A 23,657-nucleotide genomic window follows, 5' to 3' on the forward strand; every position below is an offset into this window, starting at 1 on the left:
AGCGGACATTATTAGTCTAAATTATAATATTGATCTTCAAACATCAAGAAATAGACCAGCGGACATTATTAGTCTAAATAATAATATTGATCTTCAGACATGAATCATGCCACCGATCCCATGTATCCAAAACCGGATTAATGACTTCTATTCGTATAATGTGAACTTTTTTAAGAAAAATGATTAAATTATTTTTTTGCATTTTCGTCACTTAGGGTTCGTTTGACAACTCCATTTTTAAAGAAATTTTCAATTTTTCAAGAGAAAATGAATTAATTTTTCTTAGAAAAAAATTCTTTGAAAAAATAGGGTTGGACAGTCTCAAATTCTCAATCACCTCCTAAAATAAAGAGAAACAAAGAAAATACAAATAATATATTTGTTTCAAAAAAGGAACGGCCCTTATTTTATCCCAGGAGAGGTCGCTGCGGGCGAGCTGGCTCGCTCACCCACCCTTGCCCGCCGTTTACGGTTTAGCCGCGTGCTCTCTCTGTCTCCCTCCCTCCCTGTCGGGGACAATTCGGCTACCGCTGCCGCCCTACGCCAGGTTCCCAGCTCTTCGCCAGGCCCTTCTCCGGCGACGAGCACCCACCAGGCCACCAGGTATGCCACCCCCTCTATTCGCCTGCTGTGTAAAACCGAGTACCCCCAAGCCTAACCTAAGCTATTTTGGCTATTTGTAATCGGATCTAGTCTACTGCAAGTGTATAAATATGTGTTATTATGCCTCCTAATTTCATTAATTTGGGAAAAATATCGGGTGTAGTCTTTTACTGGGTCCAACCTAAGTCTTGTTTAGTGGCTTAGGCCTTTCTAAACCTCTAAAACTAATAGTTAGCAGCTAAAATTACTTCAGAGGTTTAGAACAGGTCAGTTAATAGACCAACTAATTGTTAGTTTTCCTCTCAAATAGCTATACTCCAACCCAGATAAAACTAGCTAATAACTTATTACCTGACTAACAATTAGTGCTAGGGGCCTTAGTATGCACGAATTATAATGATATAAGGAGTCACCTGGATGTAGGTTTAGTGGCTTAGTATGCACGAATTCTAATGATATAAGCTGTCTATGATTTTATATATCTGGGATTTGGGGATGCTTTTTAGCATATTTTGTATCCTTAAAAGTTCATAAAGGTAGCAAAGGTGAATCCTATACGGAAGGGTGTAACAGGTCATTTCTATCTTGGTGTTTGTCGTTAAAAATAAAATGGTTATTTGCCAAAGTTTGGTGTGGCCTTCTGGACAGACTTCAATCCTTAAAGCTTTTTTATTTTATTACCTTACCTATAGCTTCATTGAGTGTAATATAACCTTCTTTCCACTTGTATGTGGTGTCTTATTTTATTTGGCCAAATAATCCTATGTTCCACACTACGACTGATTATTAATTATGATTCCCTGTAAATACTTTTCAGTTGACACTTAATACTACCTGAATCTAATGCTTATCAATATGCCTAATATTTGCTGGCGGAGCTTTACTTTGTGCAACACATATTCTCCATCTAATCAACTACAAGGAGGTTGTACTCAAAGAATGGATTTATGGATTACTTCTTGCTCACAAGCAGCGAGACATCATGCAAGGATAGGTTCAGTTGATTTTCCTGTTAAGAAGAACGTGAAGTCATCCCAAGTGCAAAACGCGACATGTTTTGTTGGTTTAGTGCGGCAGTTGCAGTGCAGACGGTCAGCAAAAAGCCATATCCTGAATGTAAAGTCTGATACAGTAGCCCACCAAAAGGTTTCTGGTGTAAGCTGGAGTTTGGAAAATATGCCACGAAGAATAGGATGTGTAGTCTCTGGACTAGGTTTTGCAGCGTATGGGCTGGCGAGTGCTGAGGGTCCTGTTAACAACAACATAGATAGCACTGAATCTGCCATGTCATCAACAAATTTATCTCATGGGAAAGAAGTTCACACAGACTATTCTGTTACTGGTGAGAGTGTGAAGGTTCCATTTAAAATAAACACACAATTTGTAAAAAATGGTTTAAAGTATAATATCAAATAGGCACTCATAGCTGAGCCGTATGACCCGCAGGCATTCCTGGTGATGGAAGATGCCTGTTTCGTTCTGTGGTTCACGGTGCCTACATTAGGTCAAGGAAGCCCATACCTAATGAGGATCATCAAAGAAGGCTAGCTGATGAGTTGAGAACAAAGGTAACCCCGTACACTATTATTTCGTATCAGTCAGGTTCATGGTTTCGATTACAAAGTTCGTAAACACTAGTTGTTGCGCTTTCACCATTGTATGAACTTTACCACTATTAGGTCGCAGATGAATTTATCAAGAGGCGGGCAGAGACTGAATGGTTGTTTTATTTCTCTCTTCCCTAATCATGTTGCGTGTTCATTCACTTGTTCCTGTGCTTATATCTTATTGTGCATTGCTTTTTTCTTTTAGGTTTGTTGAGGGGGACTTCGACACGTACGTATCTCAGATTAGGAAGCCACATGTCTGGGGAGGCGAGCCAGAGCTGTTGATGGCTTCACATGTTCTTCAGTGAGTGTTAGCCACCATCTTTGAATACTTCGATACGATTTGCTATTTTAGCTAGATATTTTGTCAGGTATGTTAGTTCCACCTGTACTCCTTTGCAGTGTTATAGTGCTCATTGAAATATCATCTGCAACACCTGCATGCTAACGCTGGATAGTTTATTCAGTTATTTCGTGGACGAGGATTTGTTGTTAATTCACCATAGCTGAGAAGATGCACTTGGGGATTCCATCTGTAGGCTGTCTTGTTTAGGGTGACCATCGTAATCGTGATACACCAACACCAGAACAGTAAGAGTACAGTTATTGCATTTTGCAGGATGCCAATCACCGTCTACATGCACGATAAAGCCGCTGGTGGTCTAATAGCGATCGCGGAATACGGCCAAGAGCACGGGACGGAAGCTCCCGTCCAAGTTCTTTACCATGGCTATGGCCATTATGATGCGCTGCAGATACCAGGAGAGGGTGGTCCGAGGTCAAGACTGTAACGTTAGTGGCTCTGAATCTAAATGGCAAGTTCCGGTTCGATACTTTCTTCCTTTGTACATGTACGTGCATACATACATACTAGTCACTAACGCGCGCCTAGCGCGCGATAGGTTGTATAATTTTATTAAAATGTGTGTATAGCATGTATTCGTAAGAGAAAAAAAGATTAAGTTATCAGAAAGTAAGTAACTATGTTGGGATTCATAAGAAAACAAAAAAAAGTATCTTGTCATAAGAAAACAGACATGAATTAATTACCTCGTTGGTGTTGTCCTTAAGGAGTAAAGGTACTACTAAGCATCATTCCGAAATAAATCTACAACGAAGGAATCAAAACACGAATTTAATCGTTTATGTACTATTAATACGCTAAATTTAGAAGGCATGTTCGGACGGAAGATTCGACAATGTGGAGAAAATGATTCTTCCTGTGTTTACCTTTCTTTGTTAATGAGGTGGTTGTCACCTTTTTTTGCTACTTTGTTTGCAGAACCGAATGTAAGTAAAATACAAAAGAAGAAGGAAGGCCGAATTGAAAGAATCGAAAGTGGAAGAACTGGACGTGCCTTCAAACAATTAGAAGACAATCCTAGCAGGTTAGATATTTAGAGGTCTACGACCATAATAGTTGTTCTGTTGCCAAAGGGAATATAGCGTGGTTGAGAGAGAGAAACATCTGGAGAAAAAGGAAAAAAAACAAAATATGCACCTGTTAGATCAGATAGTAGAGAAGAATCGAATGCGGAATCCATTGGCTCAATGGAAATGCAGCGATTTTTTTAATGCAAAATGGTTTACAGAAAAAATCTGGAGAAAAACAAAAACAAAATATGCACATCTTAGATTGAATAGCAGGGAGGAATCGAATGCGGAATCTATTGGCTCAATGGAAATGCAGCGATTTTTTTAATGCAGCGTGGTTGACAGAAAAAAAAACTGGAGAAAAACAAAATATGCACATCTAAGATTGAATAGCAGGGATTAATCGAATGTGGAATCCATTGACTGAAGGAAAATGCCGCGAGTTTTGGTGGACCCTAAAAAAAGAATACAAAAGTCTGCACATCATAGATTAAGGGCCTGTTTGGTTTGTGGCTAAATGTGCCACACTTTGCCTAAGGTTAGTCGTTCGAATTGAATAACTAACCTTAGGCAGAAAAGTTAGGCAAAGTGTGGCAACTGAGGTAGTGAACCAAACGGGCCCTAAGATCATAAAAAGGAACATGAGTGGGGAGCGTAATGTTTAAGGAGCGCCCAAAGAAAGAAGTTGACTTTCCGCCTTCTATTTTCAAATAAAGTTGACTGAACCATATTCCATGTTGCAAATCAAGATGCAGAAGCCCCCGTTGCTATAGGGAAAAACTCCTCATACATTAGAGCGCAGGGAGGATCTTGCTGACCGAACAACGCTCCACGAACTATAGTGATGACTGCAGTATGCCCCATTCTGCAGCGAGCAAGTTGTCTCTATGGCTGGAGATGGTTGGTGCTACGCCGACGCAGAAGAGGAGGCGAAGGTGAGCACGTCCGGATCTAGCGTGCGGTCGGCGATCGTCGTCACGTCGGACGAGAAAGAGATGGTGGAGATGGACGCGTCCAGCTCCGACGTTGTCTCGGCGCTCGTCGCCATGGCGAGCTGGTGCGTGTCGTGCTGGGCACCAGTGTGCTGTCAGGTGACCGCAAAGAAGGAGCGAGAAGCGTAGGAATGTGAAGTTTCAAATGGAACTCTCGAGAAGACTCTCCTCGTCCATTTTTTCCTTTTTTTAATCGTCACTGATGCAGCGACAGACAGTCATCGTTCATTTGTGATCGAACGACATAGAGAAAAAATACTGACGTGGACCGTCTAGCTGGGCTGTTTTGCGTCCGCGTTTAATATATAGAAACATTCGCTAATATGATCAGAGTTTTTGGGTTAAAATACAGGTCGTAGTTTGCATGTGTAATCTTACTGAGCATTGCAAGTAACTTCCATTGGCAGGCAGCGACATCCGCTTTGGTGGCAAAGAGCAGATGGTCCTTCGACGCGCCTGGAGGTCGGAGGTGGACCGACATCCGCTGATGAGCTCTCACGATCTTCAGACTCCTGATTCCAGAGCTTATTCTTCTGTATATCTCCGCGTGGCTCTGTTTCTCCTAGCCAACAAACAAGCCGTGACAGAAGAACGACGCTGAGAATATGAGACCATGCTCGGTCGTCCTCGATCGATCGATCAAACAAACAAGCAGAAGAAGAAAAAAAATTCCAGGCCCATGCCGTCCGCTCATCTCAGCCGCAGCCGTGACGAAGTGCCAGGTACCGTACTGAGGCGGAGAGTCTCTATTAAAATTCCCGTTGCCTCTGGCGACATCCTTGCTAACGCCACATCACATTCACATGCCGGGGAGACGCACGGACACCGGTGCCCCATGCTGCCATTCCTCCCGGCTGGCGCGTGGGCACCACCACCACCACTTCGTGCGCCACATCTGTACGGTGGCCAAAATGGCTGAATGGGCACGCCGCACACCCATGCGTCCGATGCCGTGCGCTCAATTCGGTCCAGAAAATGTTTGTGTTTGGTCGTGTGATCGTGCCTCCCGAGTCTGGACTCCACTCGGACCGCCAGCGATTTTACATGAATTCTACGGCATTTCGACAATATATTTGTCGGGGACCATAATTAGGGGTACCCTCAAGGCTCTTAATTCTCAGCTGGTAACCCCCATCAGCACGAAGCCGCGAAGGCCTGATGGGTACGATTAAGTCAGGGATCAGTCCATTCGAGTGACACGATCACGCCTCACCCGAGCCTAGCCTCGGACAAGAGCAGCCGACCCCGGAGGATTTCCGTCTCGCCCGAGGCCCCTCTTCAGCGGCGAACATATTCCCGGCTCGTCCGAGGCCCTGCCTTCGCTAAGAAGCAACCCTGACCAAATCGCCGCACCGACCGACCAAGTCGCAGGAGCATTTAATGCAAAGGTGGCTTAACGCCCTTATCCTGGCGCGCACCCCCCAGCCAGCAGAGCCGAAGTGACCGTCGTCACTCCGCCGCTCCACTGACCGGCCTGACAGAAGGACAGCGTCGCCTACGCCACGCCGACTGCAGTGCCACTGGACAGAGTAAGACTGACAGGCAGTCAGGCCCTGCCGGAGGCACCATAGGAAGCTCCGCTTCGCCCGACCAAGGGCTCGGACTTGGGCTCGGCCCCAGAAGACGACGAACTCCGCTCCGCCCGACCCAGGGCTCGGACTCGGGCTAAGTCCCGGAAGACGGCGAACTCCGCTCCGCTCGACCCAGGGCTCGGACTCGGGCTAAGTCCCGGAAGACGGCGAACTCCGCTCCGCCCGACCCAGGGCTCGGACTCGGGCTAAGTCCCGGAAGACGGCGAACTCCGCTCCGCCCGACCCAGGGCTCGGACTCGGGCTAAGTCCCGAAAGACGACGAACTCCGCTCCGCCCGACCCAGGGCTCGGACTCGGGCTAAGTCCCAGAAGACGACGATCTCCGCCTCGCCCGACCCAGGGCTCGGACTTGGGCTCGGCCCCAGAAGACGACGATCTCCGCCTCGCCCAACCCAGGGCTCGGACTTGGGCTCGGCCCCAGAAGACGGCAATCTCCACCTCGCCCGACTCGGGGGCTCGGACTCGACCTCGGCTTCAGAGGAGCTTCCACATCGCCCAACCTAGGGCGTAGACCAGCCACGTCAACAGGAGGCGCCATCATCACCCTACCCCGAGCTGACTCGGGCCGCAGGGAACAAGACCGGCGTCCCATCTGGCTCGCTCCGCCAGATAGGCAATGATGGCGCCCCGCATGCTCTGTGACGATGGCGGCTCTCAGCCCCCTTACGGAAGCAAGAGGACGTCAGCAAGGACTCAACCGCTCCGACAGCTGTCCCTCCGCCAAGCTCCATCGCTCCTTCGACGGCCACGACATCACACCAGCTGGGTGCCAAGATCTCTCCGGCTGCCACGACGGCATGTACCTAGGGCGCTAGCTCACCTCCGCTAGACACGTAGCACCCTGCTACACCCCCCATTGTACACCTGGATCCTCTCCTTACGCCTATAAAAGGGAGGACCAGGGCCCTCTTAGAGAGGGTTGGTCGCGCGGGGACGAGGACGAGAACAGGCGCTCGCTTTGAGCCGCTCGCTCCCTCTCCCGCGTGGACGCTTGTAACCCCCTACTGCAAGCGCACCCGACCTGGGCGCGGGACGAACACGAGGGCCGCGAGATTCCCACCTCTCTCACGCCGGTCTCCGGCCGCCTCGCTCTCCCCCCTTCGCGCTCGCCCTCGCGCTCGACCCATCTGAGCTGGGGCACGCGGCGACATTCACTCGTCGGCCCAGGGACCCCCCGGTCTCGGAACATCGACAGTTGGCGCGCCAGGTAGGGGCCTGCTGCGTGTTGACGAACAGCTTCCCGTCAAGCTCCAGATGGGCAGTCTCCAGCAACCTCTCCAACCCGGGACGGTGCTCCGTTTCGGGAGTCTTGAGTTCATATCCCTCGACGGCAGCTACGACATGATACTCCTTCCACCGCCGTGCAACAACAACGGTGGCGGCCGACAACCCGCCTGCCGGCGGCGGAATCGGCGACGTCTTCCCCGCGTGGTGGAAGAGCAACCTTCGAGCTCACCCTGTCCTCTCCCCCGCCGACGGAGGAGGAGGCGGGGCAACCAAGGCCAAGCAGGAGGCAGCGCCTCGTCGGCTGTCGAGCGAGTCGATGGTCCCGGCACCCCAACGGGGGGCGCACCGGGCGTCGACCTCGCGTTTGAGACGAAGGCGAGCGCCGTCTCCCCGCGACACACCAATCCCGAGCAAGCGGACGACGCCCGCACGCTCGCGAAAAGCTTGTTGGACGTCACCCTCGTACCTGAGACGACGGCGCAGTCAGTCCCCGATGCGACCTTATCGCCGCCTATCGACCAAAAGGTACCGATCGATTCCCATCCCGCGTCTTTCGGTTTCAGCCTCAACCCGTCTAGCGACCTCGCTTTGGCGGGCGCTCTCGTAGAGGCAAATCCAGATTCTCTGGGGTTTCGTGTGCGGTCACCTTGGGACCGGCTGACGGACGTCTCGACCTACGGGCCCTCTGGGTCCGAGGAAGACGACGAACCCAGGATATGTTGGGATTTCTCTGGACTTGGCAACCCCAGTGCCATGCGGGACTTCATGACCGCATGCGACTATTGCCTTTCCGACTGTTCCGACGGTAGCCGTAGCCTCGACGACGAGGACCGCGGCCCAAGTCGCGAATGCTTCCACGTCGATCTAGGGGGTCCCCCCGAAGGCAACCATCTCGGCATGCCGGAGGATGGTGACCTCCCTAGGCCGGTGCCTCGCGTTGACATCCCACGGGAGCTAGCTGTGGTCCCCGTTCAGGCGGGGGGTCATGACCCACAACTCGAGCAAATCCACGGGGTGCAGACCGGGCTCGACGAGGGAGCAGGAGCGCTGGAGCCAATCCGTCGGGACATCGGGCAGGCATGGGTGGGCCAACCTCCGGCCGGAGAAATACGTCATCTACCCTAGGGCTTCCAACGCCGCATCACCGACGACGTCAGGATCAGGCCACCACCCGCATCCAGTGGGGTCGGCCAGAACCTGGCGGCAGCAGCAATGCTTCTTCGCGCGATGCCAGAGCCATCAACCACCGAGGGGCGACGAATCCAGGGAGAGCTCAAGAATCTCCTGGAAGGCGCCACGGTCCGACGGGCCGAGAGCTCTACCTCCCGAAGGCAGGGGTACCCCTCGGAACCTCATGCTGCGACTTCCCGATTCATGCGGGAAGCCTCGGTCTACACCGGGCGCACGCGCAACACCGCGCCTGCGGCCCCGGGTCGCCTCAGCAACGAGCACCACCACCGCGACCGACGGGCCCACCTCGACGAGAGGGTGCGCCGAGGCTACCACCCCAGGCGTGGGGGACGCTACGACAGCGGGGAGGATCGGAGTCCCTCGCCCGAACCACCCGGTCCGCAAGCCTTCAGCCGAGCCATTCGACGGGCGCCGTTCCCGACCCGGTTCCGACCCCCGGCTACTATCACAAAGTACTCGGGGGAGACGAGACCGGAACTGTGGCTCGCGGACTACCGTCTGGCCTGCCAACTGGGTGGAACGGACGATGACAACCTCATCATCCGCAACCTCCCCCTGTTCCTCTCTGACTCCGCTCGCGCCTGGTTGGAGCACCTACCTCCGGGGCAGATCTCCAACTGGGACGACCTAGTCCAAGCTTTCGCCGGCAATTTCCAGGGCACGTATGTGCGCCCCGGGAATTTCTGGGACCTCCGAAGCTGCCGACAGCAGCCGGGACAGTCTCTCCGAGACTACATCCGGCGATTCTCGAAGCAGCGCACCGAGCTGCCCAACGTCACCGACTCGGATGTCATCAGCGCGTTCCTCGCTGGCACCACCTGCCGCGACCTGGTGAGCAAGCTGGGCCGCAAGACCCCCACCAGGGCGAGCGAGCTGATGGACATCGCCACCAAGTTCGCCTCCGGCCAGGAGGCGGTCGAGGCTATCTTCCGAAAGGACAAGCAGCCCCAGGGCCGCCCATCGGAAGGTACTCCCGAGGCGTCAACTCAGCGCGGCGCCAAGAAGAAGGGCAAGAAGAAGTCGCAAACGAAACGAGACGCCGCCGACGCGGACCTTGTCGCCGCCGCCGAGTACAAGAACCCTCGGAAGCCCCCAGGAGGTGCCAGCCTCTTCGACAAGATGCTCAAGGAGCCGTGCCCCTATCACTAGAGACCCGTCAAGCACACCCTTGAGGAGTACGTCATGCTTCGGCGCCACTTCCACAGGGTCGGGCCACCCGCGGAGGGTGGCAAGGCCCGCGACGACGGCAAGAAGGAAGATCACCAGGCAGGAGAGTTCCCCGAGGTCCGCGACTGCTTCATGATCTATGGTGGGCAAGCGGCGAACGCCTCGGCTCGGCACCGCAAGCAAGAGCGCCGGGAGGTCTGCTCGGTCAAGGTGGCGGCGCCAGTCTATCTAGACTGGTCCGACAAGCCCATCACCTTCGACCGAGACGATCACCCCGACCATGTGCCGAGCCCGGGGAAATACCCGCTCGTCGTCGACCCCGTCATCGGCGACGTCAGGCTCACCAAGGTCCTCATGGACGGAGGCAGCAGCCTCAACATCATTTACGCCGAGACCCTCGGGCTCCTGCGTGTTGATCTGTCTTCTGTCCGGGCAGGCGCTGCGCCCTTCCATGGGATCATCCCCGGGAAGCGCGTCCAACCCCTCGGACAGCTCGACCTTCCAGTCTGCTTCGGAACACCCTCCAACTTCCGAAAGGAGACCCTGACGTTCGAGGTGGTCGGGTTCCGAGGAACCTACCACGCGGTACTGGGGAGGCCATGCTACGCGAAGTTCATGGCCGTCCCCAACTACACCTACCTGAAGCTCAAGATGCCGGGCCCCAACGGGGTCATCACCGTCGGCCCTACGTACAAACACGCGTTCGAATGCGACGTGGAGTGCGTGGAGTACGCCGAGGCCCTCGCCGAATCCGAGGCCCTCATTGCCGACCTGGAGAGCCTCTCTAAGGAGGTGCCAGACGTGAAGCGTCACACCGGCAACTTTGAGCCAGCGGAGACGGTTAAGTCCGTCCCCCTCGACCCCAGCGGCGACACCTCCAAGCAGATCCGGATCGGCTCCGGGTTCGATCCCAAATAGGAAGCAGTGCTCGTCGACTTTCTCCGCGCGAACGCCGACGTCTTCGCGTGGAGTCCCTCGGACATGCCCGGCGTACCGAGGGATGTCGCCGAGCACTCGCTGGACATCCGAGCCGGAGCCCGACCTGTCAAGCAGCCGCTGCGCCGATTCGACGAGGAGAAGCGCAGAGCCATAGGCGAGGAGATTCACAAGCTAATGGCGGCAGGGTTCATCAAAGAGGTATTCCATCCCGAATGGCTTGCCAACCCTGTGCTTGTGAGAAAGAAAGGGGGGAAATGGCGAATGTGTGTAGACTACACTGGTCTCAACAAAGCATGTCCGAAGGTTCCCTACCCTCTGCCTCGCATCGACCAAATCGTGGATTCCACTGCTGGGTGCGAAACCCTGTCTTTCCTCGATGCCTACTCAGGGTATCATCAAATCAAGATGAAAGAGTCCGACCAGCTCGCGACTTCTTTCATCACACCCTTCGGCATGTACTGCTATGTCACCATGCCGTTCGGTTTGAGGAATGCGGGCGCGACGTACCAACGGTGCATGAACCATGTGTTCGGCGAACACATTGGCCGCACGGTCGAGGCCTACGTCGATGACATCGTAGTCAAGACGAGGAAAGCCTCCGACTTCCTTTTCGACCTTGAAACGACATTCCGATGTCTCAAGGCGAAAGGCATCAAGCTCAATCCCGAAAAGTGTGTCTTCGGGGTGCCCCGAGGCATGCTCTTGGGGTTCATCGTCTCCGAGCGGGGCATCGAAGCCAACCCGGAAAAGATCGCAGCCATTACCAGCATGGGGCCCATCAAGGACTTGAAAGGCGTACAGAGGGTCATGGGATGCCTCGCGGCTCTGAGCCGCTTCATCTCACGCCTCGGCGAAAGAGGTCTACCTCTGTACCGCCTCTTAAGGAAGGCCGAGTGTTTCACTTGGACCCCTGAGGCCGAGGAAGCCCTCGGGAACCTGAAGGCGCTCCTCACAAAGGCGCCTATCTTGGTGCCCCCAGCTGCCGGAGAAGCCCTCCTGGTCTACGTCGCCGCGACCACCCAGGTGGTTAGCGCCGCGATTGTGGTCGAGAGGCAAGAAGAGGGGCATGCATTGCCCGTTCAGAGGCCAGTCTACTTCGTCAGCGAGGTACTGTCCAAAACCAAGATCCGCTACCCACAAGTTCAGAAGCTGCTGTACGCGGTGATCCTAACGCGACGGAAGCTGCGACACTACTTCGAGTCTCATCCGGTAACTGTGGTGTTATCCTTCCCCCTGGGAGAGATCATCCAGTGCCGAGAGGCCTCGGGTAGGATTGCAAAGTGGGCGGTGGAGATCATGGGCGAGACAATCTCGTTCGCTCCTCGGAAAGCCATTAAGTCCCAGGTCTTGGCGGACTTCGTGGCTGAATGGGTCGACACCCAGCTACCGACGGCTCCGATCCAACCGGAGCTCTGGACCATGTTCTTCGACGGGTCGCTGATGAAGACAGGGGCCGGCGCAGGCCTACTCTTCATCTCACCCCTCGGAAAGCATCTACGCTACGTGCTACGCCTCCACTTCCCGGCGTCCAACAATGTGGCCGAATATGAGGCTCTGGTCAACGGGTTGCGGATCGCCATCGAGCTAGGGGTCCGACGCCTCGACGCTCGTGGTGACTCGCAGCTCGTCATCGACCAAGTCATGAAGAACTCCCATTGCCGCGACCCAAAGATGGAGGCCTACTGTGATGAGGTTCGACGCCTGGAAGACAAGTTCTACGGGCTCGAGCTCAACCACATCGCTCGGCGCTACAACGAGACTGCGGACGAGCTGGCTAAAATAGCCTCGGGGCGAACGACGGTTCCCCCGGACGTCTTCTCCCGAGACCTGCATCAACCCTCCGTCAAGATCGACGACACGTCCGAGCCCGAGGTACCCTCGGCCCAGTCCGAGGCACCCACGGCTCAACCCGAGGCGCCCTCGGCTCAGTCCGAGGCACCCTCAGCTCGACCCGAGGCGCCCTCGGTTCAGTCCGAGGTACCCTCGGCCCCCGAGGGTGAGGCACTGCGCGTCGAGGAGGAGCGAAGCGGGGTCGCGCCTAATCGAAACTGGCAGACCCCGTACCTGCAATATCTCCATCGAGGAGAGCTACCCCTCGACCGAGCCGAGGCTCGGCGGGTGGCGCGGCGCGCCAAGTCGTTCGTATTGCTGGGAGATGAGAAGGAGCTCTACCACCGCAGCCCCTCAGGCATCCTCCAGCGATGCATCTCCATCGCCGAAGGTCAGGAACTCCTGCGAGAGATACACTCGGGGGCTTGCGGCCATCACGCAGCGCCTCGAGCCCTTGTCGGGAACGCTTTCCGGCAAGGCTTCTACTGGCCGACGGCGGTGGCCGACGCTACCCGAATCGTCCGCACATGCGAAGGGTGCCAATTCTACGCGAGGCAGACCCATCTGCCCGCTCAGGCTCTGCAGACGATACCCATCACCTGGCCCTTTGCGGTGTGGGGTCTGGACCTCGTCGGCCCCTTGCAGAAGGCACCCGGGGGCTACACGCACCTGCTGGTCGCCATCGACAAATTCTCCAAGTGGATCGAGGTCCGACCCCTGAACAGCATCAGGTCCGAGCAGGCGGTGGCGTTCTTCACCAACATCATCCATCGCTTCGGGGTCCCGAACTCCATCATCACCGACAACGACACCCAGTTCACCGGCAGAAAGTTCCTGGACTTCTGCGAGGATCACCACATCCGGCTGGACTGGGCCGCCGTGGCTCATCCCATGACGAATGGGCAGGTGGAGCGTGCCAACGGCATGATTCTACAAGGGCTCAAGCCTCGGATCTACAACGACCTCAACAAGTTCGGCAAGCGATGGATGAAGGAACTCCCCTCGGTGGTCTGGAGTCTGAGGACAACGCCGAGCCGAGCCACGGGCTTCACGCCGTTCTTTCTAGTCTATGGGGCCGAAGCCATCTTGCCCACAGACTTAGAATACGGCTCCCCGAGGACGAGGGCCTACACCGACCAAAGCAACCAAGTCAGCCGAGAAAACTCGCTGGACCAGCTGGAGGAGGCTCGGGACCAGGCCTTGCTATACTCGGCGCGGTACCAGCAGTCCCTGCGACGCTACCGCGCCCGAGGGGTCCGGTCCCGAGACCTCCAGGTGGGCGACCTGGTGCTTCGGCTGCGACAAGACGCCCGAGGGCGGCACAAGCTCACGCCTCCCTGGGAGGGGCCATTCGTCATCGCCAAGGTTCTGAAGCCCGGAACATACAAGCTGGCCAACAGCCAAGGCGAGGTCTACGACAACGCCTGGAACATCCAACAGCTACGTCGCTTCTACCCTTAAGATGTTTTCAAGTTGATCATATACCTCGCACCCACACAAAGTTTAGTCATCAAGGAAGGGTCGGCCTCGCCTCGGCAAAGCCCGACCCTCCCTCGGGGGCTAAAAGGGGGGGGACCCCTCCGCGTCAAGATTGAGGGACCTCTTTGCGTCCAAGATTTTCAATTAAAAAAAAGCTTTTTGCGTTCCTCCGGCTATGTCGGAAGCAAGGCCCCAAGGACCGAACGCGGGTGCATGTAAGTGGCAAGGCCGACTGAGCCGAGGGACTCCTACGCCTTCGGGTCAGGAACACCTCACTCGTCACCCGCCGCGAAAAGTGACCCCTACTTGGGGAAACCACCCTGTTACTAAACAGGCGAAGCCGGACACGCAAAAAGGAAAGGAGTACGACTTCATGCAACGGTAACAAAGTGTTCAGGCCTCAGCGGCCGCAGAAGGACACACGTGCATCCGACAGAAACTGATCCAACAGAGTTAGGCGTCGCCTTGGGAAGGAGTCGCACCTTCGGGTTCATCCCCACCATCGGCAAAGTCCATCCCGGCTTCCGGCGACGGCGCAGGTGGGAGGATCTCTGCCTCAAAGGTGGTCGCCAGCACTGTGCTCGGACCCGCGGCGGCCGCATCGCGCCTCTGGACTTCTGCCAGGGCGGCTTCATCTTCGTCGGGAAGGCAATACCCCTCGCTAACCCGCTCCAGGTCCACGACGTAGTGGGAAGCGAGTACGGCGAAGGCCCGCCTGACGCCGTGGTGTAACGCCTCGCGGAGCCTGCCGCGCACATGACCGCCCAAGACTTGAAGGCGGCTTCGAGGGGAGCTTCCTGAGGGGACGTCGCCGGAGCCAAGGACCCGGTAAACGTCCGAGACGGCCTCGGACATGGCCGCGTGGTCGGTTTCCCTCTGCTCGGCCGCCCCGGCAAGCGCCTCGGCAAGCGCCTTGGCGGACTCATCGAGGGCGGACTCGAGCTCTGCGAACAGCCAAAGGAAGGATCTCAAACACAAGCAGAGGAAACAAGCAGAAACGAAAACCGAAGATGGCCAAGGCGTACCTCCGGCTCGGGTACGCTGCTCCGAGGCTGCGACCTGGGCTGCGGCTAGGTCGGCCGCAAGGGTTTCGGCCCGGCTTTCGGCCTCGGCAGCCCGGCCCCGAGACTGGTCCCGCTCCTTGACGACCCGGGCGAACTCCGACTGCTGTCGTTGCGCTTCTGCACGCGCCGCGGCCGCCTCCGCGCGCGCTGCTGCCGCCTCGGCTCTCAGATCGGTGCAGAGCAACCGAAGGTCCGCCACCTCGGTGCCCTGCTGAGAGAGGCGCGCAGTAGCCCCGGCAAGCGAGGTCCTCAGGGATCGCAGCGAGCCCCAGACGTCGACCTCGCGGCGGATGAACGATGACTTGGCGGCGCTCCGATCCGTCAGATCCCGAGGGAAGGAAACGGGGCGTCACGAAAGACGCCTTGGTCACGAAAGAGAAAAGGTATGCCTGAAACCGTTACCTGGAGGATTTTGGGGACGTCCCTGCAGAAAACCTCCAGCGACGACCGGAGCGACCCCACCGTTGCTTCGGCACACTCGCGGAGCTCGTCCCAGGACTGGTCCTCCCGCTCATCGTCGAGAACGAAGCCAGGATCCGAGGCCTCACGGGTCCGGAACCGGAGCAACTGGCGCCGGCCCTCGGAGCTCCGCTGCACAGCGACGAGGCTGCCGCCCGGCGGGACGGGTCGCACCTCCACGCCCCCTCTTCCGAGGCACCGAGCGCCGATGCCTCAGCCGTCTCGACGTCAGCAGCGACCGGTCGCTCCCCGACTGGGATGGCGGCGACTTCGGTAGCGACAGGTGCCGACATCGCCGGCACGTCCGGTGGGCCCAGGGCCACATCCGCGTCAGCCGCCACCCCCATCACGATGGCCGCCCTAGCAGAAGCGCCAGCCTCGGGAACCCGCTCCACGGCGACTGGTGCCGCCTGAGCCCCCTGCTGTGGAGCGCCTTGCGAGAAGGTCACCTGAACGGCAGGGCCCGGAGCGGCGCTGGCCACGCAAGCCGGTGTCATCTTAAGGGCCTTCCGGGGCGCCAGGTCAGTCAGCCCATGGCTTCGCTTGCTGAGGAAAAAAGAAAAATCACGGCCGGGACATACGAATGAAAAACTAGGACAAAGACATTCTAGGATACTCACCCGCTTCGGGCCATGATCAACCGTGCCTGGGGGGAGGTCTCTCGGACCTCGACCCCCGGCAACGCCGCTGAGGTCCACTTCGCCGGTGGCTTCGGCATCACCCTTGCTTTGGGCGCCCTGGACGTCTGGGAGGCTGGCTGCTCAGGCACTGCCACGACGACCTGGGGGCCGCTCCCCTGCGCTGCCGGCGTGAGCGGCGGTTCTCGGGGAGCAGACGCCCCGGCCTGGCTCCCCGGGGTCGCTTCGGCTCCTCCCGCTGAGGGGTCAAGTACCCTCCCGGATTGCCCCCGCTCCTCGGGCCGGGACCCCGGCGTCCCGACTCCGAGGACTAACGGCGTCAACCCACTCGGGGGCTGGATTGATGGCTCCTGGCCTAACCCCAAGCCGGGGCTGAGGCCAAGGCGGACAGCCATGTCGTCTTCCTCGTCATCATCTTCGTCATCGTCATCGTCGTCGGGCGTTTCCGGCGACGGCTCCCTCGGGAGCCCCTCCCTCTCCTGCCGGCGACGAAGCTTTTCCAAGGCGTCCCGAGCCCGCCTCCGCTCGCGGGCCCGGGCCTTCTCCGCGTCCTTCTTTTTCTTCTTCTCCTCCGCGGCGACCCGCCGCGCTGCTCGGTCCGCCGCATCTTGCGGGACCCGTGGCAGGGAAGACTTGTGCCACCCTACCTCCTGAAGACGGGTGGAAATCCCGACCTTAGAAACCAGGGGCAATCCGACGCTAGAAGAAAGAAGTGGACACTCACCAGAGTCACGCACCCTTGGTCAGGGCGCATCAAAGGCTGGGAGAGGGCGCTGGGGTCCGGCTTCCCCAACGCAACGGACACCCGCCCGTGGAGGACGTCGGGGGGAAGAGGATCAGAGGACATCCGCGAGCCCTCCAAGTCCGCCTCCGGTGTCATTTCCCAAAGCGGCAGCCGTCACTCCGCCAAGGGAAGCACCCTCCGGCGGTGGATGGCGGCAATCACCCCGGCAGCGGTGAGTCCCCCCTTCCGCAACACCTCTAAGGCCTTGAAGAGGGGTTCGAGGTTCTTCTGTCTTTCGTGAGGGGTCCCGTGGCGCCAAGCATCAGCGGCGGCGGTGACTACTCGCTGAGAGAACGGCGGGAGCAACTCGCCGTCATTCTGGAGGTAGAACCACCGGCGCTGCCACCCCTTGTTCGAGGACGCGAGGATGGCAGGAATATACAGCGACGCCCGCGACTGCCTCAGCAGAAGGGTGCAGCCGCCGGCCCGCACCGCTGCACGGACCTTCCTCTCCCCCGTCGGCGAGGCAAAAAGCTCCGCGAAAAAGAGATGGGTCCACAGATCCCAATGGGGGGCAATCCCCAAGTACCCCTCGCACACCGCTATGAAGATGGCGGCCTGCGAGATGGAGTTGGGGCTGGGGTTGTGCAACTCCACCCCGTAGTGGTGCAAGATCGCCCGCATAAAGCGGCTCGCCGGCACACCAAAGCCCCGCTCGTGGAAGGAGACGAAGCTCACGATGTACCCCGGCGGTGGGGATGGAGCGGCTCCGCCCACGGGGGGGGATCCATTCCGGTCGCTGCTCATCGGTGAGAGGGCGAAGTAAACCCTCGCCAACGAGATCCTCCAGATCACTCGCCGTCACCATGGAGAAGGGCCATGGGTCGCGCGACGAGATGATGGTCACCCGGTCAGCCATCGCCGAGCGGAAGGGGTGGCGGCGCAAAGGACAGGGAGGGCGGTTTCCTTTTCTCTGGCTAAGTCTCTCAGGCTGCGAAAAACCTGAGAGGGAAACAGGAAGCGGAGCAAAGAACCATCGCCCGGCCCTCTGATAGTCGCCTAGAGGGGGGGTGAATAGGGCGAAACTGAAATTTACAAATATAAACACAACTACAAGCCGGGTTAGCGTTAGAAATATAAATGAGTCCAAGAGAGAGGGCGCAAAACAAATCCCAAGCGAATAAGCAAGTGAGACACGGAGATTTGTTTTACCGAGGTTCGGTTCTTGCAAACCTACTCCCCGTTGAGGAGGCCACAAAGGCCGGGTCTCTTTCAACCCTTCCCTCTCTCAAACGGTCCCTCGGACCGAGTGAGCTTCTCTTCTCAAATCAAAGTCGGGAACAAAACTTCCCCGCAAGGGCCACCACACAATTGGTGCCTCTTGCCTTGATTACAATGGAGTTGTGATCTCAAGAACAAGTGAGAAAGAAAAGAAGCAATCCAAGCGCAAGAGCTCAAATGAACACGGCAAATCACTCTCACTAGTTACTAGGGTTTTGTGTGGAATTGGAGAGGATTTGATCGCTTTGTGTGTGTCTAGAATTGAATGCCTAGCTCTTGTAAGTGGTTGAGAAGTGGAAAACTTGGATGCGATGAATGGTGGGGTGGTTGGGGTATTTATAGCCCCAACCACCAAACTTGACCGTTGGCTGGAGGCGTCTGCTCGATGGCGCACCGGACAGTCCGGTGCACACCGGACAGTCCGGTGCCCCTGCCACGTCATCACTGCCGTTGGATTCTGACCGTTGGAGCTTCTGACTTGTGGGCCCGCCTGGGTGTCCGGTGCACACCGGACATGTACTGTTTGATGTCCGGTGCACCGGTATGGGCATGTCTGACGTCTGCGCGCGCTGCGCGCGCATTAAATGTACCGTAGGGAGCCGTTGGCGCCGAAGAGAGCCGTTGCTCCGCTGGTACACCGGACAGTCCGGTGCACACCGGACAGTCCGGTGAATTTTAGCGGAGCGGCTGCCACGCGAACCCGAGGCTGGCGAGTTCCGGAGACCGCGCTTCCTTGGAGCACCGGACATGTCCGGTGCACACCGGACAGTCCGGTGAATTATAGCGCGCCGGCTTCCGAGAAATCCCGAGAGTGAAGAGTTGGAGTCTGAGTCCCCTGGTGCACCGGACAGGTACTGTTCACTGTCCGGTGGCACACCGGACAGTCCGGTGCGCCAGACCAGGGGTGCCCTCGGTTGCCCCTTTGCTCCTTTATTGAATCCAAAACTTGATCTTTTTATTGGCCGAGTGTGAACCTTTTACACCTGTATAATCTATACACTTGGGCAAACTAGTTAGTCCAAAGATTTGTGTTGGGCAATTCAATCACCAAAATTATTTAGGAACTAGGTGTAAGCCTAATTCCCTTTCAATCTCCCCCTTTTTGGTGATTGATGCCAACACAAACCAAAGCAAATAGAGAAGTGCATAATTGAACTAGTTTGCATAATGTGAGTGTAAAGGTTGCTTGGAATTGAGCCAATATAACTACTTACAAGATATGCATGGAATGTTCCTTTCTTATATAATATTTTGGACCACGTTTGCACCACATGTTTTGTTTTGCAAATTCCTTTTGTAAATCCATTTCAAAGATCTTTCGCAAATAGTCAAAGGTAAATGAATAAGAGTTTGTAAAGCATTTTCAAGATTTGAAATTTTCTCCCCCTGTTTCAAAAGCTTTTCCTTTGACTGAACAAAACTCCCCCTAAAAGAGATCCACCTCTTAGTGTTCAAGAGGGTTTTGATATACCATTTTTGAAATACTACTTTCTCCCCCTTTTGAACATAATAGGATACCAAATGATAAATACTTTTGGAAAGCACTAAGTTTTTGCAATTGGTGGTGGTGGTGCGGTCCTTTTGCTTTGGGCTCATTTCTCCCCCTTTTTGGCATGAATCACCAAAAACGGAATCATTAGAGCCCTTTCAGTGCTATCTTCCTCTTTGGTCATAAATAAATGGGTTAAGATTATACCAAAGATGAAGTCCGGTCCTTTTGCTTTTGAGCTTTTACTCTCTCCCCCAAGGATGAAGTCCTTTTCTTTGATGCTCATTTCTCCCTAAGGAATAGAGAGTTGCTCGGAGTGATGGCGAAGCATGAGTTACGGAGTGGAAGCCTTTGTCTTCGCCGAAGACTCCAATTCCCTTTCAATATACCTATGACTTGGTTTGAAATAGACTTGAAAACATATTAGTCATAGCATATAAAAGAGATATGATCAAAGGTATTCAAATGAGCTATGTGTGCAAGCTAGCAAAAGAAATTTCTAGAATCAAGAATATTGAGCTCATGCCTAAGTTTGGTAAAAGATTGTTCATCAAGTGGCTTGGTAAAGATATCGGCTAATTGATCTTTAGTGTTAATGTAAGAAATCTCGATATCTCCCTTTTGTTGGTGATCCCTAAGAAAATGATACCGAATGGCTATGTGCTTAGTGCGGCTATGCTCGACGGGATTGTCGGCCATTTTGATTGCACTCTCATTGTCACATAGCAAAGGGACTTTGGTTAATTTGTAACCATAGTCCCGCAGGGTTTGCCTCATCCAAAGCAATTGCGCGCAACAATGTCCTGCGGCAATGTACTCGGCTTCGGCGGTGGAAAGAGCGACCGAATTTTGCTTCTTTGAAGCCCAAGACACCAAGGATCTTCCCAAGAACTGGCAAGTCCCCGATGTGCTCTTCCTATTAATTTTGCACCCCGCCCAGTCGGCATCCGAATAGCCAAACAAATCAAACGTGGATCCCCGAGGGTACCAAAGCCCAAACTTAGGTGTATAAGCCAAATATCTCAAGATTCGTTTTACGGCCGTAAGGTGTGATTCCTTAGGGTCGGATTGGAATCTTGCACACATGCAAACGGAAAGCATAATATCCGGTCGAGATGCACATAAATAAAGCAATGAACCAATCATCGACCGGTATACCTTTTGATCCACGGACTTACCTCCCGTGTCGAGGTCGAGATGCCCATTGGTTCCCATGGGAGTCTTGATGGGTTTGGCATTCTTCATCCCAAACTTGGTTAGAATGTCTTGAGTGTACTTTGTTTGGCTAATGAAGGTGCCCTCTTGGAGTTGCTTGACTTGGAATCCTAGAAAATACTTCAACTCCCCCATCATCGACATCTCGAATTTCTGTGTCATGATCCTACTAAACTCTTCACATGTAGACTCGTTAGTAGACCCAAATATAATATCATCAACATAAATTTGGCATACAAACAAGTCATTTTCAAGAGTTTTAGTAAAGAGTGTAGGATCGGCCTTGCCGACTTTGAAGCCATTAGCAATAAGGAAATCTCTTAGGCATTCATACCATGCTCTTGGGGCTTGCTTGAGCCCATAAAGCGCCTTAGAGAGCCTATAAACATGGTTAGGATACTCACTGTCTTCAAAGCCGGGAGGTTGCTCAACATAGACCTCTTCCTTGATCGGTCCGTTGAGGAAGGCACTTTTCACATCCATTTGATAGAGCTTGAAGCCATGGTAAGTAGCATAGGCTAATAATATGCGAATTGACTCAAGCCTAGCTACGGGTGCATAGGTTTCACCGAAATCCAAACCTTCGACTTGGGAATATCCCTTGGCCACAAGTCGTGCTTTGTTCCTTGTCACCACACCATGCTCATCTTGCTTATTGCGGAAGACCCATTTGGTTCCTACAACATTTTGATTAGGACGTGGAACTAAATGCCATACCTCATTTCTAGTGAAGTTGTTGAGCTCCTCTTGCATCGCCACCACCCAATCCGAATCTTGAAGTGCTTCCTCTACCCTGTGTGGCTCAATAGAGGAAACAAAAGAGTAATGTTCACAAAAATGAGCAACACGAGATCTAGTGGTTACCCCCTTATGAATATCGCCGAGGATGGTGTCGACGGGGTGATCTCGTTGTATTGCTTGGTGGACTCTTGGGTGTGGCTGTCTTGGTTCGTCCTCATCTTCCTTTTCTTGATCAATTGCATCTCCCCCTTGATCATTGCTATCATCTTGAGGTGGCTCATCCTCTTGATTTTGCCCTTCATCAACTTGAGCTTCATCCTCATTTTGAGTTGGTGGAGATGCTTGCATGGAGGAAGATGGTTGATCTTGTGCATTTGGAGGCTCTTCGGATTCCTTAGGACACACATCACCAATGGACATGTTCCTTAGCGCGATGCATGGAGCCTCTTCATTACCTATCTCATCAAGATCAACTTGCTCTACTTGAGAGCCGTTAGTTTCATCAAACACAACGTCACATGAGACTTCAACTAGTCCAGTGGACTTGTTAAAGACCCTATATGCCCTTGTGTTTGAGTCATAACCAAGTAAAAAGCCTTCTACAGTTTTAGGAGCAAATTTAGATTTTCTACCTCTTTTAACAAGAATAAAGCATTTGCTACCAAAAACTCTAAAGTATGAAATGTTGGGCTTTTTACCGGTTAGGAGTTCATATGATGTCTTCTTGAGGATTCGGTGAAGATATAACCGGTTGATGGCGTAGCAGGCGGTGTTGACCGCTTCGGCCCAAAATCGGTCCGGTGTCTTGTACTCATCAAGCATGGTTCTTGCCATGTCCAATAGAGTTCGATTCTTCCTCTCCACTACACCATTTTGTTGAGGTGTGTGGGGAGAAGAGAACTCATGCTTGATGCCCTCCTCCTCAAGGAAGCCTTCAATTTGAGAGTTCTTGAACTCCGTCCCGTTGTCGCTTCTAATTTTCTTGATCCTCAAGCCGAACTCATTTTGAGCCCGTCTCAAGAATCCCTTTAAGGTCTCTTGGGTTTGAGATTTTTCCTGCAAAAAGAATACCCAAGTGAAGCGAGAATAATCATCCACTATTACAAGACAATACTTACTCCCGCCGATGCTTATGTAAGCAATCGGGCCGAATAGATCCATGTGGAGTAGCTCAAGCGGCCTGTCGGTCGTCATGATGTTCTTGTGTGGATGATGGACTCCAACTTGCTTCCCCGCCTGGCATGCGCTACAAATCCTGTCTTTCTCAAAATGAACATTTGTTAATCCTAAAATGTGCTCTCCCTTTAGAAGCTTATGAAGATTCTTCATCCCAACATGGGCTAGTCGGCGGTGCCAGAGCCAACCCATGTTAGTCTTAGCAATTAAGCATGTGTCGAGTTCAGCTCTATCAAAGTCTACTAAGTATAGCTGACCCTCTAACACACCCTTAAATGCTATTGAATCATCACTTCTTCTAAAGACAGTGACACCTACATCAGTAAAAAGACAGTTGTAGCCCATTTGACATAATTGTGAAACAGAAAGCAAGTTGTAATCTAAAGAATCTACAAGAAAAACATTGGAAATAGAATGGTCAGGAGATATAGCAATTTTACCCAATCCTTTGACCAAACCTTGATTTCCATCCCCGAATGTGATAGCTCGTTGGGAATCTTGGTTTTTCTCATATGAGGAGAACATCCTTTTCTCCCCGGTCATGTGGTTTGTGCACCCGCTGTCGAGTATCCAACTTGAGCCCCCGGATGCATAAACCTACAAAACAATTTTAGTTCTTGACTTTAGGTACCCAAACGGTTTTTGGTCCTTTGGCATTAGAAACAAGAACTTTGGGTACCCAAACACAAGTCTTGGAGCCCTTGTGTTTGCCCCCAACAAATTTGGCAACTACTTTGCCGGATTTGCTAGTAAGCACATAAGATGCATCAAAAGTTTTGAATGAAATGGCATGATCATTTGATGCATTAGGAGTTTTCTTTCTAGGCAACTTGGCACGGGTTGGTTGCCTAGAGCTAGATGTCTCACCCC

At 54.1% G+C, this 23,657-nt stretch overlaps 1 protein-coding gene across 7 annotated transcripts; it reads left to right on the forward strand.

Annotated features, from left to right (window-relative positions):
- The first annotated feature begins 395 nt into the window (after positions 1-395).
- On the forward strand, positions 396-5,215 carry LOC100193463 (uncharacterized). Of its 7 annotated transcripts, none has more exons than XR_004855854.1 (8): positions 396-603; positions 1,421-1,945; positions 2,050-2,171; positions 2,283-2,323; positions 2,416-2,514; positions 2,830-3,025; positions 3,493-3,598; positions 4,984-5,215. XR_004855854.1 is itself a non-coding variant. In XM_035964516.1 (7 exons), the coding sequence occupies exons 2-6, from the start codon at positions 1,780-1,782 to the stop codon at positions 2,999-3,001; spliced, it is 600 nt and encodes a 199-aa protein (XP_035820409.1). In that variant the 5' UTR covers positions 396-603; positions 1,577-1,779; the 3' UTR covers positions 3,002-3,025; positions 3,493-3,853. The 7 variants fall into 7 exon arrangements, 4 of the variants coding, with proteins under 4 accessions (XP_035820409.1, XP_035820408.1, XP_035820407.1 ...); XR_004855855.1 differs by lacking the exon at positions 4,984-5,215 and adding an exon at positions 4,456-4,948; XR_004855853.1 differs by lacking the exon at positions 4,984-5,215 and adding an exon at positions 4,334-4,948 and having other exon boundaries at positions 411-603.
- Positions 5,216-23,657: the final 18,442 nt, after the last annotated feature.

Source organism: Zea mays, chromosome 2 (genome assembly GCF_902167145.1).
Source record: "Zea mays cultivar B73 chromosome 2, Zm-B73-REFERENCE-NAM-5.0, whole genome shotgun sequence".
NCBI classification, from domain to species: Eukaryota; Viridiplantae; Streptophyta; class Magnoliopsida; order Poales; family Poaceae; genus Zea; species Zea mays.